Source organism: Mizuhopecten yessoensis, unplaced genomic scaffold, assembly GCF_002113885.1.
Source record: "Mizuhopecten yessoensis strain PY_sf001 unplaced genomic scaffold, ASM211388v2 scaffold7473, whole genome shotgun sequence".
NCBI classification, from domain to species: Eukaryota; Metazoa; Mollusca; class Bivalvia; order Pectinida; family Pectinidae; genus Mizuhopecten; species Mizuhopecten yessoensis.
In genome coordinates, this window is record NW_018407065.1 from 2725776 (window position 1) to 2738467 (window position 12692).

The following is a 12692-nucleotide window of genomic DNA, read 5'->3' on the forward strand; positions in this document are numbered from 1 at the left end:
GAAATTCACAATTTTGGTAAAGCACCTTAAGACCCTTCCATCTATGAAGAGTATTTGATTCTACCATATCTGGGTCTTGAGAAGAAGATTTTTGAAATTTTAATCAATTTGACTCTTTTTGGCCCCTTTCCTCAGGCCCCTGGGGGCTTGGGACTAAACCGGACACCATTTTTGTTGACCTTTGTCCATGGAAGGTTCCTGCAAAATTTCATTGAAATTGGTTTAGGGGTTTTGGAGAAGAAGTCGAAAATGTAAATTGTTTACGGACGCACGACGGACGACGGACGACGCCGGACAAAAGGCGATCGCAATAGGTCACTTAAGACTTTGTCTCAGGTGACCTAAAAACACAGGCTTCAATCACTATAGGAAAAGGCTCAGTTGATGATGCATTTACCAATCTGAAGACGATGTAAAATATCATCATCACAAACTCATCCACTTGCTTCTCTCCGACAATATCCCTTTCATGTATATTTTCACCAAAAATAGTCCCTGTGCCTTTTTATGACGTTTTCTCTCGATATATTGTTTCGGTCTGTACTATACCTTCGTGTTTTTGTAAAGACGGTTCGATTGTTTATCAGACTACCAACAGAACAACCTCCCCGAAATGCACGGTCGTTCTATTATTCTTCAGCATTTTGTTTTGTTGAACGAACTTTAACGTAACAAACATTTAAACTAACTTCCTTGTTGTTTTCCCTGCAGCAATATTTCTGTGACAAAAACGATTTCCTTGTGGACTGCAAGACGCAGCTGTGTGAGTGCACTCACCGACTGAAGGTCAAGGTCGGCGAGGTCGTGGAGCTCGTTCTGATTGATGAGGGTAAACACCTGGACAACAGTCACCCCATGCATCTTCATGGACATAGCTTTAGGGTCGTAGCTATGGAAAAGGTAACTATATGAAGTATGCCATACTTAAGAATTCAATGTAGTTTTTGTTTTGTATGCACGGTTATGTTTGCTCCGTTTATCCGAGTGCCGAGACGGTCTTGAATTTTCAACAAAGCAGAAGGGGAAAGCATTTCAAGATATCTAGACGGAAAATTGTTCTGTGTATAAAGTCATTTAAAAAACGGAGGACGCAAATTTGGAAGAAATAAGATTTAAAATGGGAACAAGTTTGGAAACTATCTATTAAATGCTTAAACATTAAACGTCACAAATCATTGGTGACCGATTTATACTTTCCTGTATTTGAATTTAGAGAACTGCACGCGTGAAACAAATATTACAGAAAAAGTGACCTATCTGAATCGACTGGTACCGCCTTTTGGATATTTGAGTAGTTACTCCCTGTGGTTTGGTGTCCTTAGGTACAGACTGACTTCACGTATCATCTTTCCTGTTCTGATTTTGCATTTGCATTTTAAGAATTGTAAATTATTCTTTTTACGGTAGAGGCAATACATCACAAACTTCAGTATTGTCAAAAGGTATAACTTAGCATAGATCAAACCGGATGTTTATAAACAAACATTAACAGATGATGCAAGTTGTGTTCTAGAGTGAATGTCAATCACTTGTCGCCTTAGTGACATTTATTGGCAACCAGCTGTGTGTTGTGGTATATTTGGGTTGACATATGCATTTGAGCGTCGTTTTCGTTGACCTGCTTTCAACTTTTACTTACTCATCGTGGTGCAATTGGTCTTAGTCATCATCTGAATTGATAAATGAAATGTCCAAGAAGCTAATATCAGGTCTGATAAATCGCCTTTATATTCATAATTTTAACTATAACTTTAATTTAGATATCCGGCTATGGCAATTGTGTTTTTTTTATCTATTGCGTAACAGCAACATTGTATATGTTTGATTCATGGAGATGTTCTTAGCTTGATTTTTTAACGTTTTCATTATCTAATTATAAATTACACATGAAGGTTTTGCCGGATATTATTAGTATTTTTTATCAAACTTAAAGGGTTCCTGTCCTGCTGACTGTAGTTTTTCCTACATACAGAAGCCAACACTTAATTTCGTTTTGGATATATCAGTAATACAGTTGGGTCTGGAAACCTCCGTTGACCAGGTAGCTCAGTCGATTAGAAGTCCAGGGTTCGAATCTAAGTCTAGTTTTACAATCAAATCCGGGGTGTTGTTTTTTCATTATTTCTCAATTATATTCCAGAAAAGTCCCATTAGATGTGGTTTTATTTTCAGAAAGACTTACCAGATGTGTAGTCATGCCGTTTGTTTCCAGTACATAGTTAGTGTTTGGTAGAGGTACAGGGGATCCCTTAAGAACTTTAGTAGAAACAGTGATATTATTGGGGATGCAAATTTGGCTCCTTACATATTTTCATAATAATAATAATACTGGACGCAGGCATAATGCCTATATGTTCTTTAGTGTGATCTCGACTCTTCCGTTAAATGTGTCTTTGTATAAATGTAGAGCCCTGTTATTTGCGTTCTTTCCTAATTGCAAAACTTTGCATTTGTCCGTTTGGAATTTTAAAAGCCATTGATCTGACCATTTTTGGAGTTGATCTAGATCATCCTGTAGATTTATATTATCGTTATAATTGTAAATTTTAGTATCATCTGCGAACAAGTACATTGTTGCTTTAATAGATTCAGGAAGGTCATTGATATAAATTACAAAGAGAGTCGGCCCTAAAACGCTTCCCTGGGGGATACCACTTGTTACCTCCATCCATTTTGACATTTCTCCGTTTACCGATACTCGCTGTTTCCGGTTAGTTATGAAACTTTGCACCCATTTGATAATTTCATGTCCAATGGTAAATCACTTTTCTCGCTTAACAAGTTTTTCTCCATCCCTGAATCTTAAACCATTGTTGTAACACAAACTGGAATTATTTCAGTGGCTTGTCTTATAATTATGACGACACTTAACAATGCTTTGCTCCGGCATTTTCAATTTTGGCGACATGATTCAGAGCAGTTGTTTCCCAGACCGAAAATAGGAATCATATATTTCAATAAAAAGATGATTTTCCAGATTTAAGCATTTCAGATTATGAAAGAATCCCTGGGGGAAACCCAAAACTCGTGATGGATGGTTTGATCTTGATTATTCAACTGTCATTAAACCTCGTGTCGTTATCAGTTAATTTGCAAATTCAAATACATTAAGCAAGCAACTTATAGATGTTATTGTTAATTTCACGATGTTAAACATTTATAAGTAAATTCCTCATGAGGCATAGAAAAGAAGATATGTTATGAAAAATTGTTTTGACGTCTATTTTCGTGTGAACTAAGGTAATTTGGATAACTTTGATATATGTTGTGACAACGTACTTATGACAAGCCAAGCCAACTCGTGACAACGTGTAAAGGATGATCATTATATAAAGTGTCTATATTTATAGGTCTCATAAGTTATAACGACAATATGGGCGCTGGGTCCGAACAAACAAAACGTTCGTAGGATGCGTTTTACTGAAATAAATAGAGATGATAGAAGTATAGAATTAAAAGCGACAGTACATACCGAGGCATTTTTTCAACTTTTCGGGGCATTATTCATCTTTAGTAAGACACAAATATAAACACAATTACATATCACAAAATATGACGGAGAAATAGAAACCATAAACATGGATCTACTCGAGGTGATGAAAAAGAAAACGGAGAATTCTGAATTCATATTCTGATATGAAAGGATGCCCCTTCGGTTGACCGGGAGCCGAAGGGTACTTTCAGCGAACAATCTCAGATAATGTTACAATATGTCGGGAGCTATCTAAGCAGATAATATATAGGGATAAATACGAAATGATACTAAATACTAAAATGAATACTTGATAATAAATGTATAATTATAATATTTAAAAAATAATACCTGTATATCTATAAATATATGTAATATATATACATGAAAACATGAATAATATACTAACACTGAAAGATTATCCATGATATACATATTTTGAATTCGTTAAAACGATATTTTGAATGAAGGTTTTCGTTGCCAGTGATAAACCGCAGCTCTGTCATGTTATGCAACGTAAGACAATATGCTAATACTGTGTTTAGTGTAGGGAGAGATGATAGATGGTCCTCCCTGTGACCTGATATATTGACACCATGTAAACACATAACTTGTCAACACGTAACCACTCACTCAAACTTAATTACGTGTGGAACACTACTGTTGTAAAACACCAGTCTTGTCAAACAAATGGCTTTTACTACTTATCGCTGATTTATATACATTTAACTACTTTCTACCTATCATTTACTTAATTGCTTCTAACCACTAATTATTAACTTAATCACTGTTTCTCTAACCGCTAATTATTAAACACTGTTCCTCTAGCCACTTATTAATATAATCACTGTTCCTCTCAACACTTATTAATTTAATCACTGTTCCTCTAGCCACTTGTTAATTTAATCACTGTTCCTCTAGCCACTTGTTAATTTAATCACTGTTCCTCTAGCCACTTATTAATTTAATCACTATTCCTTAATCACTGTTCCTCTAGCCTATAAGTATTTCCTTAATCACTGTTCCTCTAGCCTATAAGTATTTCCTTAATCACTGTTCCTCTAGCCACTAAGTATTTCTTTAATCACTGTTCCTCTAGCCACTAAGTATTTCTTTAATCACTGTTCCTCTAGCCTATAAGTATTTCCTTAATCACTGTTCCTCTAGCCACTAAGTATATATTTAATCACTGTACCTGTTGCCATTATGTATTTCTTTAATCACTGTACCTCTAGCCACTAAATATTTCTTTAATCACTGTACCTGTAGCCACGAAGTATTTCTTTAATCACTGTTCCTCTAGCCACTAAGAATTTCTTTAATCACTGTTTCTCTAGCCACTAAGTATATATTTAATCACTGTTCCTCTAGCCACTTAGTATTTATTTTATCACTGTACCTGTAGCCACTAAGTATTACTTTAATCACTGTTCCTCTAGCCACTAAGTATTTCTTTAATCACTGTTCCTCTAGCCACTAAGTATATATTTAACCACTGTACCTGTAGCCACGAAGGATTTATTTAATCACTGTTCCTCTAGCCACTAAGTATTTCTTTAATCACTGTTCCGCTAGCCTCTAAGTATATATTTAATCACTGTTCCTCTAACCACTAATTATTTATTTAATCACTGTACCTCTGGCCACTAAGTCTTACTTTAATCACTGTACCTCTAGCCTCTAAGTATTTATTTAATCACTGTACCTGTAGCCATAAGTATTACTTTAATCACTGTTCCTCTAGCCACTAAGAATTTCTTTAATCACTGTTCCTCTAACCACTAATTATTTATTTAATCACTGTACCTCTGGCCACTAAGTATTACTTTAATCACTGTACCTCTAGCCACTAAGTATTTATTTAATCACTGTTCCTCTAGCCACTAAGTATTTCTTTAATCACTGTTCCTCTAACCACTAAGTTTTTCTTTAATCACTGTTCCTCTAGCCACTAAGTATTTCTTTAATCACTGTTCCATTAGCCACTAAGTATATATTTAATCACTCTACCTCTACCCACTAAGTATATATTTAATCACTGTTCCTCTAACCACTAAGTATTTCTTTAATCACTGTACCTGTAGCCACGAAGTATTTCTTTAATCACTGTTCCTCTAGCCACTAAGAATTTCTGTAATCACTGTTCCTCCAGCCACTAAGTATATATTTAATCACTGTACCTGTAGCCACGAAGTATTTCATTAATCACTGTTCCTCTAGCCACGAAGTATTTCTTTAATCACTGTTCCTCAAGCCACTAAGTATTTCTTTAATCACTGTTCCTCTAGCCTATAAGTATTTACTTAATCACTGTACCTGTAGCCACTAAGTATTTCTTTAATCACTGTTCCTCTAGCCACTATGTATTTCTTTAATCACTGTTCCTCTAGCCACTAAGTATTTCTTTAATCACTGTTCCTCTAGCCACTAAGTATTTCTTTAATCACTGTTCCTCTAGCCACTAAGTATTTCTTTAATCACTGTTCCTCTAGCCACTAAGTATTTCTTTAATCACTGTTCCTCTAGCCACTAAGTATTTCTTTAATCACTGTTCCTCTAGCCACTAAGTATTTCTTTAATCACTGTTCCTCTAGCCACTAAGTATTTCTTTAATCACTGTTCCTCTAGCCACTAAGTATTTCTTTAATCACTGTTCCTCTAGCCACTAAGTATTTCTTTAATCACTGTTCCTCTAGCCACTAAGTATTTCTTTAATCACTGTTCCTCTAGCCACTAAGTATTTCTTTAATCACTGTTCCTCTAGCCACTAAGTATTTCTTTAATCACTGTTCCTCTAGCCACTAAGTATTTCTTTAATCACTGTTCCTCTAGCCACTAAGTATTTCTTTAATCACTGTTCCTCTAGCCACTAAGTATTTCTTTAATCACTGTTCCTCTAGCCACTAAGTATTTCTTTAATCACTGTTCCTCTAGCCACTAAGTATTTCTTTAATCACTGTTCCTCTAGCCACTAAGTATTTCTTTAATCACTGTTCCTCTAGCCACTAAGTATTTCTTTAATCACTGTTCCTCTAGCCACTAAGTATTTCTTTAATCACTGTTCCTCTAGCCACTAAGTATTTCTTTAATCACTGTTCCTCTAGCCACTAAGTATTTCTTTAATCACTGTTCCTCTAGCCACTAAGTATTTCTTTAATCACTGTTCCTCTAGCCACTAAGTATTTCTTTAATCACTGTTCCTCTAGCCACTAAGTATTTCTTTAATCACTGTTCCTCTAGCCACTAAGTATTTCTTTAATCACTGTTCCTCTAGCCACTAAGTATTTCTTTAATCACTGTTCCTCTAGCCACTAAGTATTTCTTTAATCACTGTTCCTCTAGCCACTAAGTATTTCTTTAATCACTGTTCCTCTAGCCACTAAGTATTTCTTTAATCACTGTTCCTCTAGCCACTAAGTATTTCTTTAATCACTGTTCCTCTAGCCACTAAGTATTTCTTTAATCACTGTTCCTCTAGCCACTAAGTATTTCTTTAATCACTGTTCCTCTAGCCACTAAGTATTTCTTTAATCACTGTTCCTCTAGCCACTAAGTATTTCTTTAATCACTGTTCCTCTAGCCACTAAGTATTTCTTTAATCACTGTTCCTCTAGCCACTAAGTATTTCTTTAATCACTGTTCCTCTAGCCACTAAGTATTTCTTTAATCACTGTTCCTCTAGCCACTAAGTATTTCTTTAATCACTGTTCCTCTAGCCACTAAGTATTTCTTTAATCACTGTTCCTCTAGCCACTAAGTATTTCTTTAATCACTGTTCCTCTAGCCACTAAGTATTTCTTTAATCACTGTTCCTCTAGCCACTAAGTATTTCTTTAATCACTGTTCCTCTAGCCACTAAGTATTTCTTTAATCACTGTTCCTCTAGCCACTAAGTATTTCTTTAATCACTGTTCCTCTAGCCACTAAGTATTTCTTTAATCACTGTTCCTCTAGCCACTAAGTATTTCTTTAATCACTGTTCCTCTAGCCACTAAATATTTCTTTAATCACTGTTCCTCTAGCCAATAAATATTTCTTTAATCACTGTTCCTTTATTTATTAGCTTGTGATTACCGTACTGCTAAACTCCGGTTAAATATTTATTTTCATTTAACCTTTACTCCTTACGAAAGCTGACCATCCCATACTATTAACAGTTAATTACCTAACTATAAACCATCCCATACTATTAACAGTGATTTACCTAACTAAAAACCATCCCATACTATTAACAGTGAATTACCTAACTATAAACCATCCCATACTATTAACAGTGAATTACCTAACTAAAAACCATCCCATACTTTTAACAGTGAATTACCTAACTAAAAACCATCCCATACTATTAACAGTGAATTACCTAACTAAAAACCATCCCATACTATTAACAGTGAATTACCTAACTAAAAACCATCCCATACTATTAACAGTGAATTACCTAACTAAAAACCATCCCATACTATTAACAGTGAATTACCTAACTAAAAACCATCCCATACTATTAACAGTGAATTACCTAACTAAAAACCATCCCATACTATTAACAGTGAATTACCTAACTAAAAACCATCCCATACTATTAACAGTGAATTACCTAACTAAAAACCATCCCATACTATTAACAGTGAATTACCTAACTAAAAACCATCCCATACTATTAACAGTGAATTACCTAACTAAAAACCATCCCATACTATTAACAGTGAATTACCTAACTAAAAACCATCCCATACTATTAACAGTGAATTACCTAACTAAAAACCATCCCATACTATTAACAGTTAATTACCTAACTAAAAACCATCCCATGCTATTGACAGTGAATTACCTAACTAAAAACCATCCCATACTATTAACAGTGAATTACCTAACTAAAAACCATCCCATACTATTAACAGTTAATTACCTAACTATAAACCATCCCATACTATTAACAGTTAATTACCTAACCAAACACCATCCCATACTATTAACAGTGAATTACCTAACTAAAAACCATCTTTTTTTGCGTTTATTAGATTGTGGTTCTTCACATGCTGTTGTAGGTTTCCTGTGTTTGGCCCCCGTCTATTCCGTCTTTGCGTATTGCAGAGTTATCTTCTCTTGGGAGCAGGTATTGATTGTTACGTCACTTGTTTGTGAGAGTAACGTCATCAATTTTTGAGAAAACGACGTAATTTTCTCACACAAACCAATGACGTAACAATCAATACATGCTCCCAAGAGAAGATAACTCTGCAATACGCAAAGACGGAATAGATCACTCTACGATACCTATGTAAATTCCTTACTGGGAAACAACCTAACCAGTTGCCTCAACTACTTAGCATCGGTTAAATGAGGATTGAGATACTAATTTTTAACAGTTAGGGTGGTATGTAACCCAGTTACTTATACACATGTTCAGATTACATTTGAATCCCTCTACACAATTTTTAGAATGTTTCTTTATGTTTCTGTAGCATTTAAAGATTCTGTGAATCAATTGATGAATCAGTTGGTTTCGGCTGAAAAGGAGTTTTCTGCAAACGGCGGAACGTCAATCGGAAAAAAACTCACGTTCGTGCTTGTATGCAATTCAACAGTATTTTAGTTGTTACAGTTGTCATTTGAGTTGTTCCATTAAAAAGAGATGATCTGGAAAGCAGAGTGTCAAAAATAAGCAACAAGAACTACTATCAAAATATTATTTATCTTAGTGTAACCTCAGTTTAAACATGAGACGGCGATTCACAGCTAGCTTTGTATGACTAGCGCCAGTAGTAATAATACTCCAGTTGCAACGTTTAACGTGGTCTAGACGCACGCATAATTACAATATGATTCATGCTCGACAAAAACCTGTTGATTGCAGTGTATGCAATATGTATGTGTAAAAATTGACAAAACCTATCTATCAATCATTTGGAAAGTGCTAGCAGTTGTTTTTCTAAGTGTTAAATTTAATTTGTTCACTCTGTGAACATTTTGATCTGTTATATTTAAATCAAATTTTCAAAGAGCCAAATTATTTGAATCGCTCAAGTTTGTGGAATAATACGTATTCGCGATTTTCACTCTAACAACACATTTAAGACTATTTGAATTGTGTTGGAACATGCAACATGAAAAGAGAAAGGCCAAACGCTATTTACTCTGTGAGAGAATGAGCCTTTCGAGGTCTGAAGGGCCGACATTAGTCTACTCTCTCATAGAATCTACTTAAAACAGGGTTTTGTATTAATAATAGACACATTTCTGTGTTTATTATGGTTTACTATTGCACTTAAAAGTCAAAACCTTAATCAACAACTGAATCAGCGCTGGCCGCAGTAGTAAAATTATGTCGTTTCCATTAAAGAGTTATATAATCGTAACATAGATTTATCATCCCAGGGAAGTGTTTATTGGATCGATTATACTTAGTATGGATTAATGTGTATGAAGATATGACGGATTATCCCCGAATTAAAGTAGACTTGACTGTTCCATCACGTAAGTCTGTTGGATAAAATTGTTCTCAAAAGATTTGTTTCCTCAATTAAGTTAGACATAATAGTAAGTTATTATGTCTCTCCTTCGAATGAATAATGAATAAACCGTTAAAGATATCTTGATGAAACTTCAGGTATGCAAACATCACTCACAGGAGGTGTGCAGTGCACTGGAGTTAGGTCACTGTGGCCTTCACATCAAGGTCAAAGGTCAAATAAGTGCATATTTTCAGTAAAATTCTTGTCCGGCCCGTACATTTCAAACAGTTAAAGATATCAAACAAGTATACCTGCATCACCCACAGAAGGTGTGCAGTGCATCACTATATACAGAACTATGGCCCTTTGTTTCATTTATATACCGAAGTTTGCCAACGGCATGTTATTAGGGCCCCGCATCGAAGATGCAAGTGCCCTATACGAATGCATCCGTCCATTCGTCACAATCAAACAAGGTATCAACTGACCAAAGGTCAAGGTCACTGGGTCAAAGGTCAAGGTCAAATATGGTTTCTTTTCCCTGATGAACATTTTGTTATGACATTATGAAGCAAAGTTGGTTGGAATTTAACGGAGAATCAACTGACTTAAGGTCAAGGTGACTGGGTCAAAGGTTAAGGTCAAATTCCGTATCTTTTTCACTGGGGAACATTTTGTTATGACACTTTGAAGCAAAGTTGGTCGGAATTAAACAAGGAGCCAGTTGACCAAAGACCAAAGGTCACTGGGTCAAATGTGAAGATAACATTTTGTATCTTTTCACTGGTGATCATTTTGTTTTGACACTTTGAAGCAATGTTGGTCAGTATTAAACAGGGTGTCAATTGATCTAAGGTCAAGGTCACTGGGTCAAAGGTTGAGGTCAAATTTTGTATCTTTTCCCTGAGAAACATTTTGTTATGACACTTATAAGCAATGTGTGTCGGAATTACACAAGGAGTCTTTTGGTCAAAGGTCAAGGTCATTTTTTTTTAAAAATCTTTTCACTAATGAACATTTTGTTATGATATTATGAAGCAAAGTTGGTTGGAATTTAACAAGGAGTCAACTGACTTAAGGTCAAGGTCACTGGGGCAATTGCAAGGTCAAATATTGTATCTTTTTACTGATGAATTTTTTTTTGTATGTTATTATGAAGCAAAGTTGTTCAGAACTTAACACGGAGTCAACTGATAAAAAATCCAGGTTACGGGTTCCAAAGATTCAAGGTCAAGGTCAAGTTTGGTATTTTTCACTGATTAACATTTTGTTATGATATTATGAAGCAAAGTTGGTCGGTATTGAAGAATGAGTCAACTGACTAAAAATCAGGGTCACTTGGTTAAAGGTCAAGGTCATTTGGGTCCAAAGGTCAAAGACAAAGTTGATCTCCTACTTTGACCCTGGCTCTTGATGGAGGGGGTATTTAAGGTGAAATAAAACAAATCAAAGCTAACAAATGAATATTGCACCGGTACTTACATTTATGTAGCCCAGCAAATATGGAAGTGGAAGGAAACAAGACTCGCATCAAAAAACATGTAAAATGTTGATTTTGCTTCCTTGCAATTTTTTTTGAAGTCCAAATGTCAAACGTCAAGCTCAGCTTTATGGGTAGATTGCTTCTTGATGATTATGGGGGATATATTGCCACAAGACGGGGCCTTTACTGACCTGTCAGTGTTCTAGTTTCACCTACGTTGACCAAACTTGCTAAAGTTTTAATGTATCTTGGGAAGTAGGAGTGTCGAATTTTTAATTCGGGTCTCGTGTCCCACTATCTAAAGCGATATGGGCCTTTGCTAATTTTTTATACCGGAGTTTTTCTATTGGCTTTTGGTAGACATGCTTTTTTTCTAGTTTCTTCATTGAATAGAACTATCGGTGATATTTCAATGAGCTTTTAAATTTAAACATTGATGTATGGTTACATGTATCTGGTTCAGATCAAAATAATGTAAATAAATAGTAGATTTAAAAGATTTAAAATCTACTGGAACCTAACTGTTTTTTCAATCTATGGGAACCCGACCTCTAAATTGACAGAAGCTACGAATAGCTGAAAAATGGAATTTTCACCCACAAATAGACTACATTCTTACTTATGTTTTCTCACGATTGATCTAAAAAGCCCATCTTCACTTATTATCAGATCAGGCCTATAGCATTCAATCAAATTCTCTTCTGTCACTCTGTGATTTTATGTTATCAAGTTTGTAACTTAATTAACCAAGCGAAATTATGTTCAACCAGTAGAGCTAGTATTAATAAGGAGAAGAGTTATGTGTGGATGTACTGCCTTGATCAATCAGTTTTCCTGACATGTCAAAAAAAGCTTGCTGGGACAACAATATATTCAAGCATTAGCGACAAAAGCCTATGTGGTTTGCAGGGCAAACATCTTTATGTTCCTGTTCCTGCGTTTGGGAGGGTACGTGTAAAGCTTCCCTCACAGTGTATACGTCCAATAAAGGTTGCCTCTGTCGTAAGGTTCCTATTAATGACATCCCTAATCGTTATGTTTACTCGCGATATCCCCATGTCTTTCGGGACTTTGATTTGATACCTGCAACTGTCCATTATTAGGCCAGCAGCTGTCCATTATAAAACACAATAATTGACGGTTACTGCTTAATAACGGACAGCTGTAGGTAAATATCTTTACTTAATTATGGTTAACCAATGAAATGTGCCGTTGCATCTCCGAAGTTGTAGAATATGCAATATTGCCCTGCCACTACGTGGTGATTAATCTTATGTAAACAGGT

At 35.3% G+C, this 12692-nt stretch overlaps 1 protein-coding gene across 5 annotated transcripts in view; it reads left to right on the forward strand.

The window, feature by feature from the left end:
• LOC110453608 (laccase-7-like) overlaps positions 1 to 12692 on the forward strand; it is a 45722-nt gene that overhangs the window by 27288 nt on the left and 5742 nt on the right. For all 5 annotated transcript variants that reach the window (XR_002463298.1, XM_021502621.1, XM_021502624.1 and 2 more), the window contains exon 8: positions 712 to 900. Coding sequence is in view for 4 of the 5 variants with exons in the window: in XM_021502621.1 (XP_021358296.1) it covers positions 712 to 900 (189 nt within the window). In the remaining variant the exon portion in view is untranslated. The remainder of the gene's footprint in view (positions 1 to 711; positions 901 to 12692) is intronic.